This window comes from Macaca thibetana, chromosome 8 (assembly GCF_024542745.1).
Source record: "Macaca thibetana thibetana isolate TM-01 chromosome 8, ASM2454274v1, whole genome shotgun sequence".
NCBI lineage: Eukaryota > Metazoa > Chordata > Mammalia > Primates > Cercopithecidae > Macaca > Macaca thibetana.
The window spans coordinates 103,319,509-103,337,709 of NC_065585.1; the positions used below are offsets into that span (position 1 = coordinate 103,319,509).

Here is an 18,201-nt window from a genome sequence, read left to right on the forward strand (position 1 = left end):
GCACTTTGGGAGGCCGAGACGGGCGGATCACGAGGTCAGGAGATCGAGACCATCCTGGGTAACACAGTGAAACCCCGTCTCTACTAAAAATACAAAAACTTAGCCGGGCGAGGTGGCAGGCGCCTGTAGTCCCAGCTACTCGGGAGGCTGAGGCAGGAGAATGGCGTGAACCCGGGAGGCGGAGCTTGCAGTGAGCTGAGATCCGGCCACTGCACTCCAGCGTGGGTGACAGAGCGAGACTCCGTCTCAAAAAAAAAAAAAAAAAAAAAGAAAAGTGAAAGGAGAAGAAAGCCTAGATTAGCACAATGGAGAATATTCACAAGGCAGATAGAGGAACTAATTGCAGCAATACAGATCAAAAACATAGTGACAGACGTTCAATGAGCTTGAATAGAATGACCCTATAGAAGTCAAGACAGTAGAGGATTTCACAGAAGTAGAGAATCATCAGAAGGTCGAATGCATCACTACAGAGTTAAAGTAAGATTGACCTCTTTAAAAATCAAAACAATATTAGGAAGTCGCAAATACCTATTAGTTTATCTATGTACATTTAATAGAAATTTAGGTCAGGGTCATAGAAGCAGGATTCAAATGTTAGTGTGTTGAGGAAGTAGAAAATAGAGAAAATGTAGATTACTTTTCTCTGCATGTTGAACGAACGAATTTTCTCTGCATTGAGAATGCACCATATGCTACGTAGGCCCTGTGCTTACCTCAGATACACAGATGACTAAGGAGCATATGCTCTAGTACAGGAGAAAAACACACTAGTCAGATATATGCCAATGCGGTAAATATGTTTAATTAGTGATATCTGTGTAAGCCAAAGAACTTGCAAAGAAGAGGAAGTAGTTAATTCTGTCAGCTGTTGTGAGGAATTAAAGGGAAATATTCATAAAAATATGACAGTTGATCCAATTTTTGGAGGGGAAGTGACTTTTTTGGGTTGAAATGTGAAGAAGGGAAGGTAGTAAAGGTAGAGGGGACAGCAGATAAACAGATATGGGTGCTTCCTGGGACACAGATGACTCAGTGTTGCTAAAATATAAAACTCAAGAGAAAGTGATAGAGGCAAGAGGCAGACAGATGCCGAGGCAGATAGGGAAGGGTCCCTGTGAAACCCCACCTTCAAGCCCAAAACAGTCCAAAGGCTGAAAGACCGGACTCCTGATCCCAGATGAAACCTGTGACACAGAGGGAAAACTTTCCCTAGTGGCCCACCCTTTCCCAATTGATTCTTTCTGAATAATGCCTTTTAAGTAATCAAATGTTGCCTTTTCTGATGCTACCTATGGTTTGCTTGGGCACGCCCACATGCATACTAGGAAAACTGGTGGAACCACCAGGAATTCGTGCCTTATGCTAGGGAGGAGCCTGGCCTTTTCAGCGTGCCTGTGAAAGTCCTGGTACTCCATTGTGAGGTGGGAGCCTGCTGGAGAAACCCCTCTCTTTGCAGAGAGCTCCCCTTTCGCGTAATAAATTGCATCATCCTCACCCTTCATTATGTCTACCTGCCTAATTCTTCCTGGTCATGAGATGAGATCCTGAATTCTGCTGAACTAAGGAGCCAAAAATCCTGCATCAAAAGGATGATGAAAGACGAGCCTAGAAAGTTACATGAAATGTGCTGTGTGTAGAATATATGAATTTTCCCTTTATGTAAGTTGGTGACATGGTTTGATTTGGATTTTAGGAAGATAAATTTGTAGGACTTTAAGATGTAAAGTCAGATAAGGAAGTCTTTAAAATATTGTTCAAAGACTAAACTTAGGCAATGACAATGAATTTGGAAAGGAGAAGCCATATATTCAAGATATATCCGGAAAATGAAATTGAAAGGATATGATGATTAAATTTGGGTCTGGGGGCTTAAGGTAAGAAAATCACTAGCCCAATAGCTCCATTTATATGCCCACTCTAGGCCCATGGTTTAGCCAAGTAAGATATAGTCTGAATTTCAGTGACCCCCAACTCTCACCCAAGGGACAATAAACTACATTAATTTTTGTGAATTTTCATTGGCACCCAGCCTGTCTCATTTGTTTATGTACTATCTATGGTTGCTTTTACATTATAGCAGTAGAGTTGGTAGTTACAACAGAAACCATATGGTAGGCAAGTTTAAAGCACTTAGTATTTGGCCCTTCAGAAAAAGTTCACTAATCTCTGATTTATCACACTGATCTGAGGCTCCTTTCTCAGTGTATAACCTGCACAACTGAATTTTTGGGTTAAGAAGAGGAAGTGAGGATGATTTCCATGTTTAAGAATTAGGTGAGCAAATGAATGGATGGAAACAGGAATTGAGACAGAAATGTAAGTGAAAGTCAAAGAGTGGGGATAAACGTGGTAAATTCATTTTTAAATATATTGACATTAAATTACCTGTGCAATCAAAAGATATGACTATGGTGAAAAGTTGGATACACAGTTTAAAGTTCAGGAGAAAAGTCATATTAGAAATATACAATTGAGGCTAGGCATGGTGGCTCATGCCTGTAATTTCAGCACTTGGGGAGACCGAGGAGGGCGGATCACCTGAGGTCAGGAGTTTGTGATCAGCCTGACCAACGTGGTGAAATCCTGTCTCTACTAAAAATAAAAAATTAAGCAGGCATAGTGGCACATGCCTGTAATCCCAGCTTCTCGGGAGGCTGATGTAGGAGAATCACTTGAACCTGGGAGGCGGAAGTTGCAGTGAGCCAAGATCGTACCACTGCACTCCAGACTGGAGTAACAGAGCAAGACGCCATTTCAAAAAAAAAAAAAAAAAAAAAAGAAAAGAAAAAGAAATATGCAATTTGAAAGCATAACTACAGCATTGTGGTTAAAACCACAAGAGTATATAAAACCATTTGAGGTAATATGAAAAGCGAAAGGAGAAGAAAGCCTAGATTAACACAATGCAGAACATTCACAAGGCAGATAGAGGAACTAATTGCAATACAGATCAAAAACATAGTGACAGACGTTCAATGAGCTTGAATAGAATGACCCTATAGAAGTCAAGACAGTAGAGGATTTCACAGAAGTAGAGAATCATCAGAAGGTCCAACGCATCATTACAGAGTTAAAGTAAAATTGACCTCTTTAAAAATCAAAACAATATTAGGAAGTCGCAAATACGTATTAGTTTATCTATGTACATTTAATAGAAATTTAGGTCAGGGTCATAGAAGCAGGATTCAAATGTTAGTGTGTTGAGGAAGTAGAAAATAGAGAAAATGTAGATTACTTTTGAAGGAGAGCCATAAGGCAGCAGGGAATTTGCATTTAAGAGGGATCTTTTAAGAATGAGAAGCTTGAGCAATTTATAGTTGGCTATTGCAAGAAGGAGAGATTGAAGACAGAGGAGAGAGGAGAGTAATCGAATGCAGAAGGAGCAAAGGACTAGAAGTGAAGGAGGAGAGAGAGAACAAGAATGGAATGTCTATCCTTGCAGCAGCAGTAGGAGAAGATCTGGAGTTTAAAGGAGTTCACTTTTTATGGACTCAATTTCTCAGAAGATGAGAGTGAAAATCAAGTTGTGTGAGTTGAGATAGGGGTGGGTGTGAAATTAATTACAGAGGGGAAAAGACCAGGGACCTCAACCTAAACATACAAATGACATGGAAGGTCCGTGAGAACCCAGGGAAGTCTGAAAACTGTGCATTTGGAGTAGTATAGACCTATACATTACCCACAAATCACTTGGAAGTCTTCGGTCCCTGAGGATCTGAGACAAACCTGGGTTCAAGCTCCCAATTAATTCATAAGTTAGGTACATCCAACATCCTATTCACAGTCTCTGATTGATTGATTGATTGATTGAGACACAGTTTCATTCTATCGCTCAGGCTAAAGTGCAGTGGTGTGATCTCGGCTCACTGCAACCTCTGCCTCCTGGGTTCAAGCTCTTAATTAATTCATAACTTGGGTACATCCAACATCCTATTCACAATCTCTGATTTATTTATTTTATTTATTTATTTTGAGACACAGTTTCATTCTATCGCTCAGGCTGAAGTGCAGTGGCGCGATCTTGGCTCCACCTCCTGCGTTCAAGAGATTCTCCTGCCTCAGCCTCCTGAGTAGCTGGGATTACAGGTGTGTGTCACCATGCCTGGCTAATTTTTTGTATTTTTAGTAGAGATGGGATTTTGCCATGTTGACCAGCCTTGTCTCGAACTCCTGACCTAAGGTGATCCACCTGCCTCAGCCTCTCAAAGTGTTGGGATTACAGGTGTGAGCCACTGTGTCCAGCCAAAGTTTATAGAGGTTTGAGAAAAGAGTGTTGACATAAAATTGCTGGGTTAGACGCACCATGAGTTAGTGTCCTATAGAGAGTGCAGTCATAAGCATTGGAGTTATATTTTCTACTCAACAGAAATATTTTGCTGCTCTTCTGTATAAAAATCTACAAATTAACGGCCAGGCACGGTGGCTCACGCCTGCAATCCCAGCACTTTGGGAGGCCGAGGCAGGTGGATCACGAGGTCAGGAGACTGAGACCATCCTGGCTAACACGGTGAAACCCCGTCTCTCCTAAAAAAAATACAAAAATTTAGCTGGGCGTGGTGGTGGGCACCTGTCATCCCAGCTACTCGGGAGGCTGAGGCAGGATAATGGCCTGAACTCAGGAGGCAGAGCTTGTAGTGAGCCAAGATCGCACCACTGCACTCCAGCCTGGGCAACAAAGCCAGATTCTGTCTCAAAAAAAAAAAAAAAAAAAAATCTACAAATTACCGTGTAATTTCAGACTGAAGTAGTGCAACAGTATTAATCAATACTAAGTAACACAGAAAACAAAGGGAAAACCTCTAGATGATTAAATCACCATAAAGTGAGATGGTTGAGACAATGCTCCAGGATGATATTGAAAAGATACACAGCCATCCTTTTGCTTCTGGATCATTTCATTGGATGATATTCTTAACACATTTATAATTTAAAGAAAAATAGATTTGTAAAACTGTATTTTTTATATGAACACTAAACTCTTCGTTAGCTTAATGCTTGATTAGATTAAGTATAAATTTTGGCTAAGAAAGTAGCATAGGAAAATTAAAAATAAAAGCATGCACAAAAATAAACCAGGTGCCGAGCCCGGTGGCTCACACCTGTAATCTCAGCACTTTGGGAGGCTGAGATGGGCGAATCACTTGAGATCAGGAGTTTGAGAGGAGCCTGGCCAACATGGTGAAACCCTGTCTCTACTAAAAATACAAAAATTAGCCAGGCGTGGTGACATGCGCCTATAATCCCAGCTACTCAGCTACTAAAAATACAAAAATTAGTTGGGTGTGGTGGCAGACGTCTGTAATCCCAGCTACTTAGGAGGTTGAGACAGGAGAATCGCTTGAACCCAGGGGGAGGAGGTTGCAGTAAGCTGAGATCATGCGACTGCACTCCAGCCTGGGCGACCTAGTGAGACTCTGTTTCCAAAAAAAGAAAAAATTAGCTGGGCGTGGTAGCAGGTGCCTGTAATCCCAGCTGTTCAGGAGGCTGAGGCAGGAGAATCGCCTCAATCTGGGAGGCAGAGGTTGCAGTGAGCCAAGATCAAGCCACTGCACTCCAGCCTGGGGAAGAGAGCAAGACTCCGTCGCAAAAAATAAAATAAAGGCTGGACGCGGTGGCTCACGCCAGTAATCCCAGCACTTTGGGAGGCAGACGCGGGCGCATCACGAGGTCAGGAGATCGAGACCATCCTGGCTAACACGGTGAAACCCCATCTCTCCTAAAAAAAAATACAAAAAATTAGCCGGAAGTGATGGTGGGCGCCTGTAGTCCCAGCTACTCAGAAGGCTGAGGCAGGAGAATGGCGTGAACCTGGCAGGCAGAGCTTGCAGTGAGCTGAGATCGCACCACTGCACTCCAGCCTGGGCGACAGAGGGAGACTCCACCTTAAATAAATAAATAAATATATAAATTTTAAAATAAAATAAAATAAACCAGGTAAACATGAGCAGGAAACTTGGGTGACAATATTAACATCAGAAAAATTAGAACTTAAACTATTGGAAAGATTAGATTTTGAAGCAGATTATTTTAAATGAAATAAAAGGTTTAAGTTTTGATGGAAAGAAGCTGTTCTGACATTGCATCAAATAAAGTGAAGGAGAAAGAGCTATTACATGCCCTTCTAGAGACAGGCGAGCATCACAGGGGCCCTGTAGGAAGAGCTTTAAAGAGCAGATTATCAAGGTTTTGTTTTCATTTTACGGTTTTTGGAGACAGGATCTCACTCTGTCACCCACACTGGAGTGTAGTGGTACAAATATAGCTTATTGCAGCCTCAAACTCCCTGGGTCAAGCAGTCCTCCCACCTCAGCCTCCCAAGTAGCTGGGAATACAGGCATGTAGGATCATGCACAGTTAATTCTTTTTTATTTTTGTAGAGATGGGGTCTCGCTATCTTGCCCAGGCTGATCTCAAACCCCTGGCCTCATGTGATCCTCCTGTGTCAGCCTTCCAAAGTGCTGGGATTATAGGTGTGAACTACCACCTCTAGCCTGATTCTCATTTTTAAGCATCACTTGACTGCTATGCACAGAATGTGTTACAGCTGAACAAGAATGGAAATAAGGAAACAAGGGGAGGAGACAATAGTCCTGGGGCTACATGAAGGTGGATTAAACTGGGGTGGAAATGGAGAAAACTGGTCACCTTGGAAGTATATTTCAGAGAGAGCGCTGAATTCATTTATTGTCAAATGGATCATTTGCAAATGGTGAAGACTATTGTGAGGATTATTTCTTTATTTTATTTATTGATCTATTTATTATTATTTTTTTTTTTTTTGAGACGGAGTCTCACTCTGTCATCCAGGCTAGAGTGCACTTGTGCAATCTCGGTTCATTGCAACCTCCGCTACCTGGGTTCAGGCAATTCTCCTGCCTCAGCCTCCCGAAGAGCTGGCACTACAGGCATGCACCACCATACCCGGCTGACTTTTGTCTTTTTAGTAGAGACAGAGTGTCACCATGTTGGCCAGGCTAGTCTCGAACTCCTGACATTGTGATCCACCCACGTCAGCCTCCCAAAGTGCTGGGATAACAGGAGTGAGTCACCGTGCCCAGCCAAGACTACTGTGAGGTTTAGATTTTAAAAGTGTAGTTAAAGTTAACACAGGGCCTACTACAAAATGAACACTTTCTGTATAGTTACTATTACTATATTTTATAAACAAACTTCAACAGGGAATAAGAAAAAAATCAATTCTTAATGAAATGTAACAGGCTGCTATGAATAAATTTTGCTAATACACTTGAAAATTTCAACTGAGTTACCATTTGTGAAATTGCAAAAATTCAAATTTTTATTTAGAAATAAAAAACCTAACTAGAACAATAAGCATAAAGGGAATAGAAAATGTAATTCAAAACGTACAGCTTAAAATGTCTGTAGTCTGAAGAGCTATGCTATATCAACAGATAGATGATCTGTTTCAGAACGCAGAAAAGCATGAGAAGGCATCTAATTTGCTGAGTGTGGTGGCTCATGCCTGTAATCCCAGCACTTTGGGAGGCCAAGCCAGACAGATCACTTAAGGTCAGGAGTTGGAGATCAGCCAGGCCAATATGGGGAAATCCCATGTTTACTATAAAGGATACAAAAATTAGCCGGGCATGGTGGTGCGTGACTGTAATCCCAGTTACTCAGAAGGCTGAGTCAAGAGAATCGCTTGAACCCAGGAGGTGGTGATTGGAGTGAGCCGAGACTGTGCCACTGCACTCCAGCCTGAACAACAGAGCGAGACTCTGTCTCAAAAAAAAAAAAAAAGGCATCTAATGCATCTTATGAAGAAAATGTAACCTAAAGATTAATCCTTGAAATAACACTAACCAAGGCCACTATCCACTGTTGCTATTTATGAATACAAAAAGACAATCCTGAAGATGTTATAAAATTGAGTTCAACAATATATTTAAAGATAAAGTGAATCTGAGCATTGCTATGGTTATGTTTTAATGTTAGAACATTATTATTATACATTAAACAGTAAAATCTAGAAATATAGAAAAAGTCTGGGGACAGTATTTTGATAAACTACTACAGTAGAGGACATGCCAAAATAGCAACAAAGTTTTGCTGAAATTATTTCTAAAAAGTGTGGGACCTGACATTGGGGCATTTCTTTTCTTCTTTTTTATTTATTTGTTTTCTTCCTTGAGGCGTGGGTAGATTTGAGCCTAAGCTTAAGAGCTTTGAATCATGGCTATTGTCAGAGTATTCAACTTTCTCTGTTCCCTCCCCTGACCTGGCATGAGAGCTCAGTCATTCCTCTCACAAATCACCAGGCAACCTGTAATCCCAGCATTTTCAGAGGCGAGGCTGGTGGATCACCTGAGGTCAGGAGTTTGAGACCAGCCTGACCAACACAGTGAAACCCCAACTCTACTAAAAATACAAAAATTAAGCTGGGTGTGGTGGCATGCGCCTGTAATCTCAGCTACTTGGGAGGCTGAGGCAGAAGAATCACTTGAACCCAGGAAGCAGAGGTTGCAGTGAGTCAAGATTGTGCCACTGCATTCCAGCCTGGGCAACAAGAGTGAAACTGTCCCAAAAAAAAAAAAAAAAAAGTCAGGCAAATATTAAAGAAATATTTGTTAATTGGTTAATATTGGTTAATGAGTCCATCTAGCATGCCAGAATATTTTTTCCTGGCCTTATACTTTCTGGTATGTGTTAAATTGTGTCTCCCCCAAATTCCTATGCTGAAGCCCTAGCCCTAGTACCTAAAAATATAACTGTATTTGGAGATAGGCCCTTGAAGAAGGTACATTGAAATGAGGCCTTTAGGGTGGGTCCAATTTAATCTGATTGGTGTCCATAAAGAAGAGGAAATTTGGACACAAAGAGACGGGGGAGAGCGGGCACAGTAGCTCATGCCTGTAATCCTCACTCTGGGAGGCCGAGGTGAGCAGATCACTTGAGGTCAGGAGTTCGAGACCAACCTGACCAACATAGCGAAGCCCCATCTCTACTAAAAATACAAAAAATTAGCTGGGCTTTGTGGAGTGCACCTGTAATCCAAGCTACTCAGGAGGCTGAGGCAGGAGAATCGTTTGAACCCAGGAGGCAGAGGTTGCAGTGAGCTGAGATTGCACCAGTGCACTCCAACCTGGGTGACAGAGTGCAACCCTGTTTTGAAAAAAAAAAAAGAGAGAGAGAGAGACATGGGGACATGGAGAATTTGTGCATGGCAGAGAAAAGACCATGTGAGGACACAATAATAAGGAGGTCGTCTAAAAGCCAAGGAGCGAGACCTCAGAAGAAACCAACTCCACGACACCTTGATCTTGGACTTCCTGCCTCAACAACTGTGAGAAAATCAATTTCTGTGATTTAAGCCCCCGTTTGTGATATTTTAAGCCCAACTGTTTGTGACTGCTGTTACAGTAGCTCTCATAAACCACTATACTATTAAATCTGACTTCACAATCTTGAAGGTAAGTAAGGATCAGCACCCTGTCTGGGGCACCAGCAAAGGCACAGAGGCCTCCTTATGGGATTTGTGAGTTGAATAAGGGGTCCTCATCTCAAAGAAACATTGAACTCAGAGCATCTGCCCAAACCAAAAGCAAAAGTGCATGGAATCACTGAGGACTTAAATGCCAGGAGATGAGGACTAGAATGTAATGTGTAGGAGTGGAGAGTTTTCACACTGGTCTTTTTATCACGTCTGTATCCTAAGCAACTTCCTAAATGCGCTTAGGCATAGAAACTGGTGAATAAGTTTTCACTAAATGAAAACAATAAAATGGCCAGAAAAATTTTGAACGAATAGAAAATTCAGAAAGGGTTATTAAGTTGAAACTAGAGAGACAGAACAAATGGTATTCAGTTAAGATGGCAATTGTTCTCAAAACTAGCTAGTGATTGCAAATTATTTTTAAGGACAAGATAGGGAATTTTTGTAGAAATGGTGTGATTTAAATTTAAACATCTCAGGTAGAAGAGAAAAGTTTTGTTATTATTTTTGTTTTTGTTTTGAGATGGAGGGCTGAGGTGGGTGGATCACTTGAGGTCAGGGGTTCGAGATCAGCCTGGCCAATATGGTGAAACCCCGTCTACTAAAAATACAAAAATTAGCTGGGTGTGGTGGTGGGCTCCTGTAATCCCAGCTACTCGGAAGGCTGAGGCAGGAGAATCCTTTGAACCCAGGAGGCAGAAGTTGCAGGGAGCTGAGATGGCGTCACTGCACTCCAGCCTGGGTGATAAAGTGAGACTCTATCTCGAAAATAATAATAATAATAATAATAATAATAATAATACAATCAGTAAAAATAAAGTGAGGTAAAAATTTAAACACTAGACTTTCAATTTATGGAACTCATTAACTGGAGATGATATAAAAGTGAAAGATTCCTATCAGTCATAGATCCTAAAAAAGCAGTTGACTAACATTTATAATAATCATATTTCAAGTACTGAGGTTAGTTATGCTAGAGATTCTGAATGAACTATTCTAGGTGGAGCTTCGGCATCAGTATTTTTTAAAACTCCACAAGTATTTTGCTATACAGCCAGGAACAACAACTCTAAACCACCTTGCATGTAACATTCTTTGAGGAAAACTCTTCAAATATCAGATGCATCATGTCATTTATCGGATGTGTTAAGTCTGAACTCCAGGCTGGGCCCGGTGGCTCACGCCTGTAATCCCAGCACTTTGTGAGGCTGAGGTGGGCAGATCACGAGGTCAGGAGTTCAAGACCAGCCTGACCAACATGGTGAAACCCTGTCTCTACTAAAAATACAAAAAGTAGGCCGGGCACAGTGGTTCATGGCTGTCATCCTAGAATTTTGGGAGGCCAAGGAGGGTGGATCACCTGAGGTCGGGAGTTCGAGACCAGCCTGACCAACATGGAGAAACCCCGTCTCTACTAAAACTACAAAATTAGACAGGTGTGGTGGCTCATGCCTGTAATCCCAGCCACTCAGGAGGCTGAGGTAGGAGAATCGCTTGAACACCAGAGGCAGAGGTTGCAGTGAGCTGAGATCTCGCCATTGCCCTCCAACCTGGGGTACAAGACGCCATCTCAAAAAAAAAAAAAAAAAAAATCTGAACTCCGGAGCCTCACATCTAAGCTCTCTCAGTTCTCCTCACTCTTGTCGCCTGCTCTAACCTTCTTGATGCCAAGCTAATTTCTTTGCATTCTCCATGTCTAAAGAGAAATTAGCCCTCCCTCCAGAAACACACATCCATGCCCCCGTACACATGTAGGGCACATGAACCATTTATTTGTATGAGTTGGTGAGGCACACATTTTCCACAATAAATGTTGGAACTTGGAAAGGTTTGAACGTTGACAGAAACAATGGGATACAATATTTGAAACCAAGTCAGACTCCTTCCCCAAAAACAGAATTTTTTTAAGTCACTGTCTTGACCATGTTTTCTTCACACATGTTCAAGCAACTATCTATAGTGAGAACTATCTATAGTGGACATGAAAGTACAGCCTCCTGACTCTGACGCTTGCCTTTCGACTAAAGGAAAGTAAGATCTGGTGTCCCCTTGAGCAGGACAGCCAATTGTGATTCTCCATCTGCTCTTGCAAAACTCTGCCTGGTGATTTTAGTGACTGGGTCCCTCCTCATCTGTGAAGCAACCTGGGGCAGATTTTGATGAAAATGTCCTTCTGCTACCTCTTCCCAGAAAGGGAGTTGTTGAAAAAGGTCAAACCAATGAAAGAAAATCAAAACTGAAACAGGGAAGTACATTTTGAGAAATCTGGGGAAAATGATCATAACGGAGTAAAACCAGTTTCTCAAGGGACTTTTTTTCCACATAATCTCAGGAATGGAAATTCCATCAACGAAAACATAGTATATCAGGCAGGGAGTGTCACGAGAACTTGATTCTCATCTGTTTCTCCTGTTTCCGTAGTTACAAAGAGGAAAGAACAAAGAGAGGAACTCTACAACTGTGGATCTACGTCACGTTTAGCTCATTTGTAATATTATTTTTCCTCAGCTCAGTGTACACTTTTAATCCCAATAAGAGCAACTTGGTCTTTTCTTCCTTTGGAACTAGGCAGGATATTCCTGAATTGGGTTAGACGTATAGAGTGGAGTTTTAACAAGCACTGGCTCAAGGTCAGAAGACTGGCTTCTGGTCCTTACACTGGATTTATGAAAGTGTTTTCACATTCATTCTCCATAGGAATCTGGTGGAGGTGGCATCAGATCTCCATTCAGTAAATGTGAAAATTGAGGGTTAGGGGATGTTTGTGATTCACTCAAAGTCACAAGAGCTACTAAGTGCAACTTAGGGTGACTAACTCATCCAAATTGTCCCAGCACTTTCCTGGTTTAGTACTGAGAGTCTTGCATGTCAAGAGTCCATCCGGTACCTAACAAATAGGGACACTTCATCAACCTAGTGGCAGTGTCAGAGGAAACAGTCTGGTCCTCTGGACCACAACCCAACTGTGCATAGTAATACAGGAGTTATTAAGAAATTATTTGTAGGCAGCTAGAAAGGGTGAAAGAGGTCTCACTGGATTTTTCCTTTAATAAAAAGCAGCCTGAAACCACTTCTTCTCTAACTGAAAGCAGCCTGATTTGTAAACTAGGAGCTTTCGTATGTAAACGACAGCAGCTGTACCTGGAAGCCAGGAACATTCAATATGGAGATTATGCTCTCTTCTGTTTTTCTTTTTTTGAGACAAAATCTCACTCCATCACCCAGTCAGGAGTGCAGTGGTATGATCTCCGCTGACTGCAACCTCCACCTCTTGGGTTCAAGCGATTCTCCTGCCTCAGCCTCCTGAGTAGCTGGGATTACAGGTGCTCACCACCACACCCAGCTAATTTTCGTATCGTAAACCCCCTGTAGAGACGGAGTTTCACCATGTTGGACGGGCAGGTCTCGAACTCCTGGCCTCAGGTGATCCGTCCCCCTTGGCCTCCCAAAGTGCTGAGATTACAGGCATGAACCACTGCGCCCGGCCCTCACTCTTTTCCTTGTCACCAGGTGTGTCGGCATCATGACAGCCTCCAGGTAAAACCACGTGTAAAGGTATCCCGGCGGCCGCCAGGTGGAGGCTGTATTTGCATAATAAAAGACTAGGGTGGGAGGGCCAGTCTTTTCCCCGGCTATGTAAATGACGTACCTGATCAAACCAATCCCCTGGGCCCTATGTAAATCAATCACCGCCTCGTCAAGCCTTTGTACAAAATCCATTGCCTTCCACCGCAAAGCAGACCCTCTTGGGCGACCCACTTTCTCAGCATAAAGAAGCGTTTTCTCTCTCTCTTCTTTTATGTCTATTAAACTTTCAGCTCCTAAATCCACTCGTGTGTATCCGTGTCGTGAATTCTTTTCTCGGTGGAGACAAAGAACCAGGATATATACCCCAGAAAACGGAGCCTTTCATCAGCATCCCCGCTGTCATTACTACTGATGCTGGAGTTACTTGCAGATTTATAATTTGATTTCAAAACTAACAGCTGGGCCGGGAGCGGTGGCTCATGCCTGTAATCCCAGCACTTTGGGAGGCCAAGGCAGGTGGATCACCTGAGGTCGGGAGTTGGAGACCAGCCTGACCAACATAGAGAAACTCTGTATCTTACTAAAAATACAAAATTAGCTGGGCGTGGTGCCACAGGCCTGTAACTCCCAGCTACTTGCCAAGGCTGAGGCAGGCGAATCTCTTGAACCCGGGAGGTGGAGGTTGTGGTGAGCAGAGACTCTGCCATTAGAAATTTCTAAGAAGGGGAAGGAAATCTTACTAACAAACAATACCTCTTTCTTAATTCTACTTAGGCCTCAAATTGTAATGCAAATCCGTTTCATCATTTAGCCCTTATCAACACTGTTTTTCTCATCTGTTGTGGTCCAAAGCCTAGAGCATTAAAACTATCAAAGTTTTTACAGACCATCAGGTGTCAACCTCCTCTTTCTATATTTGAGCTAGCTGAAATCCAGAGGAAATGACTTCCTCAAAGTCATGAGTAGCAAAAGCAGAACTGGTTCTGCTTATAACTCTTGACTTTTAATTATTATTATTATTATTGTTATTACATCCTAAGTGAGGGCCAAGACCACTCAGTTAAAAGCTTTGGGGTCCAGGCCAAGTGCGGTGGCTCATGCCTATAATCCCAGCACTTTGGGAGGCCAAGGGAGGCAGATCACTTGAGGGTCAGGAGTTCGAGACTGGGTTGGTCAACATGGTGAAACCCCCTCTCTACTAAAAATACAAAAATTAACCGGGCATGGTGGTTCATGCCTGTAGTTCCAGCTATTTGGGAGGCTGAGGCAGGAGAATCCTTGAACCCAGGAAGCGGAGGTTGCAATGAGCGGAGATCATGCTGTTAGGAATGAAGTTTTTGGTGTCACAGTAAAAGAATGAACGTGGGAACAAATGATCTCTCAGCAACGGGAGCTTTACTTTCTGCAGAAAGGGTGCTACTCAATAGCTGTCCAGCCACGAGATCACACCAAATAAAGGAGGCAGAGTTATTTATAACCTGACGCATCACCCTACTGCTGTGTCCAGCTTCCATTGGCTGGAATAGGATCTCACATTTTACACTTTACCCAATTGACTATTAGTTTAAAACGTTTTTAATTGGGTAAAGGAACAGAGCAAAGAAAGAAAAGCAAGTTGCCCAGGGATAGTTAAGGAAGCATCTCAAATAAGGAATGACATGCACTGTGGGCTGGGGCTTTTCTAGTTCTGTCCAGGCATGTCGGAGCAAGCTACGACAGCTGATTTGGACAGCCACTAATAGTGGCTAGCAATGTTATAGTAAGAAATTGTGACTTTTTATAATCTTTGAAGAAGAACTTTCCCATTTCCCACAGTGCCACTGCACTCCAGCCTGGGCAATAGAAAGAGATTCCGTCTCGGGAAAAAAAAAAAATATATATATATATATAGAGAGAGAGAGAGAGAGAGAGAGAGAGAGAGCGGTTCGATGTTGCAGTCATTGCAGTAATTTAGAAGTTCCACTTCCACCCTCCAGCCCAATTTGCCATTTAACTATGATTAAAGAATAGTGTAGAATTCAATGGGCTTTTACTGAATACCTACACTGAGGCTTGTCTACTTCTGAGTGTTACCGGAGTGATATAAATAAAGAAAAGAATTCTGCTGCTTCCGTGAGTAGAGAGCTGTTTTGTTTAGTTTAGTTTTGTTTTGTTTTGTTGAGATGGAGTTTCACTCTTGTTGCCCAGGCTGGAGTGCAGTGGCACTGTGAGAAATGGGAAAGTTCTTCTTCAAAGATTATAAAAAGTTACAATTTCTTACTATAACATTGCTAGTCACTATTAGTGGCTGTCCAAATCAGCTGTCGTAGCTTGCTCCGACATGCCTGGACAGAACTAGAAAAGCCCCAGCCCATAGTGCATGTCATTCCTTATTTGGAGATGCTTCCTTAACTATCCCTGGGCAACTTACTTTTCTTTCTTTGTTCTGTTCCCTTACCCAATTAAAAACGTTTTAAACTAATAGCCAATTGGGTAAAGTGTAAAATGTGAGATCCTATTCCAGCCAATGGAAGCTGGACACAGCAGTAGGGTGATGCGTCAGGTTATAAATAACTGTCTCCTTTATTTGGTGTGATCTCGTGGCTGGACAGCTATTGAGTAGCACTCTTTCTGCAGAAAGTAAAGCTCCCCTTGCTGATAGATCATTTGTTTCCAGTAGAATTAAGAAAGAGGTATTGTTTGTTAGCAACGTTTCCTTCCCCTTCTCAGAAATTGTTGCAAAGATTTAATCCTTCCTATCAACCCTGAAAGCACCCAAGTTTCCTCATGTTATCTTTTTTCTCCCACTAGCAAGTCAAGATAAACTAATTTACATCAAAATATCATGGTAGTGATCCAGGACAGTTTATAAGTAAATGCTCCTGGAGGGATCTGCATTATAAACAAGTAGTCATGCAAAGGAGAAAATATTTAACAGAGAAATTCCAGGTATTCTGTTGAAGGGGCTTGAGTCTTGCTGTGACCTTAGCTCATGTACTTGGAAGTGCCATGTCCCAGGTGCTGAGGCTCTATATTTGTTCTTATAATTTATCTCTATTTAAGTTCATTCTTTTTCTTGATAACTACAGGTTTGCTTACAATTTCTCTTGCCTGACAATCTAGTCAAAAGAAATTGAAACAAAAAATATTCCATTTGACCTGTTCTCTATGGCATCTGTCACTTCTCTTTTGATGGTAATGATCATCTATGCTCTTTGTAGCCTCTTTCTCAGCTAAACAACTTGATATTTATATTGCATGTCTCTTAATAATCACATACATTTTTTAAAAACAAACCAACCAACATCTCAAGAAACATATTCTGACCTATTCTTACCAAGGCTCTATCCTTACCAGAGAATCTGGAAGAAGAAAGCCATACTCTTCAGATATGTGATATCTTTCCAAAGACAATGGAACTGCTGTCTTCACATTCGGTCTTCGGGGCTCCATTATTTTGCTTGAAGTATCTGCATGGAAAATGTCACTGAAGAATCTACTGTGCCTAATATATTAAACACCTTTGGTTCCAGTTAGTTGCGCAGTGTCTCAAGCACAGGGGAGAACTTTGCCCTGAGGTTGAATTCCAGATCGTCATGGACTATCTCTGAGACAGGGCTGAGTAAATAATTTTAAAAATGCTGATTAAACAAACAGACAAATCAAACAAACTCAAAGAAATTCCCTCATTTTCTCTCACAGACCAACATGAGAAAAGTGGTTTTAATCCCAGAGACAAATTTGTTCCCCATTGGAAAAGGAGAAATGAAATAGACCTGTGGTCGAGGTTCATCAAACCTGTCCCCTAACAGGAACCTGCTCCATTGCGAACTTTGACAAATGGGTCAGAGTTACTCCAAGTGGAGTAAACTATCAAAATTAGAAGTTACATGCAGACAATTATTTCAGTGATCTCTGGTGAGCAGGGAGGGGAGGAAGGGCCTGCCAGAAGCTCAGAGGGTGTTGTATGTAGTTTGAGCAACATAGTCTAGGATTACAACGGATTTATTTTAAGAAACAGCACAGTAACTTTTTGAAATATTTGAACATGTTAAAGACAGATTTTTTTTTTTGAGTTTAGCAAATGAGATAATAAATACTAACAAACTTGATAATAGCATTGTTTGAAATGTTTGTTCCTCCGTGCCGTAAAGAAATAGCACTTGAACATACATTTATTGAGTAAGGCCATTTTTACTTCCTGCAGAAAAGGTACACTCACCAGCAATTTTGTCACAAGAGTACACAGAACAAAGGAGACAGGGTCATTTATAACCTGATATGTCCACCCTACTGCTATGTCTGGTTTCCATTGGCTGAAACAGGACCTCACATTCTGTATTTGTCCCAATTGCTTAGCAATTTAGAACTTTTTAAAAGAGGCAAAGGTAGAGGAGAACAAAGGAAGGAGGAAGTAACTTGTGGAATGCTGAGAAAGATAAAAACACTTTTAAATAAGGAAGACGAACAGGCTATGACCTAATGCTTGCTTGGACCAGTATAACCATGCCAGGGCAAATATTTAGGCTAAATTATGGGAGCTAAGAACATAGTATACATTGATTTCCTTATTACGGCTAGCAGATATTTAAGAATGTTAGCACAGGTCTTTGAATAAATTTTGTTTCTAAGAGAAGTTACTATTTACTCCTAATGAGACGGGGAGGAAAGTCTTTGAAGAGGAACCTCTACTTTCCTTTTTACAGCATGAACGAATTATTTAACTAAATACTCGACTTTTTTTTTTTTTTTTTTTTTTTTTGCATACCTCGGCTCTAGTCCTAGAGTTTTGCTCCTGTTTCTCAGACTTGAGTGCAGTGGTGTGATCTCTGCTCAATGCAACCTCTGCCTCCCAGGTTCAACAGGTTCAAGCGATTATCCTGCCTCACTCTCCCAAGTAATTGGGATTACAGGCACCCACCGCCACGCCAATTTTTTGTATTTTTAGTAGAGATGGGGTTTCACCATGTTGACCAGGCTGGTCTCGAACTCCTGACCTCAGGAGACCCACCCGCCTTGGCCTCCCAAAGTGCTGGGATTATAGGCATGAGCCACCTTGCCTGGCATTATGTCCAAAATTTGACCTCTAAGCACCTTTCTAGCAAGACCTTTGCTCAAGCCCTCAAAAATGATTTACTGCTCCTGAAATAACTAGTATTTTGTTCTTTGGTCTAGCTATTCACACTATCTTTGCAAAATACTTTCTTGACAGTCACCACAACGAATCTCTACTTCTA

General features: G+C 41.8%; 1 protein-coding gene across 5 annotated transcripts in view; it reads right to left on the bottom strand.

The window, feature by feature from the left end:
- Window positions 1-16,699, bottom strand: part of IDO2 (indoleamine 2,3-dioxygenase 2) — a 71,741-nt gene extending 55,042 nt beyond the window's left edge. The window contains exon 1 of one of the 5 annotated variants that reach the window (XM_050801341.1): window positions 16,319-16,699. In XM_050801341.1, coding sequence (XP_050657298.1) covers window positions 16,319-16,417 — 99 coding nt within the window. In that variant the 5' untranslated portion in view covers window positions 16,418-16,699. The remainder of the gene's footprint in view (window positions 1-16,318) is intronic. The other 4 variants (XM_050801344.1, XM_050801339.1, XM_050801340.1 and 1 more) reach the window with 4 other exon arrangements.
- Window positions 16,700-18,201: the final 1,502 nt, after the last annotated feature.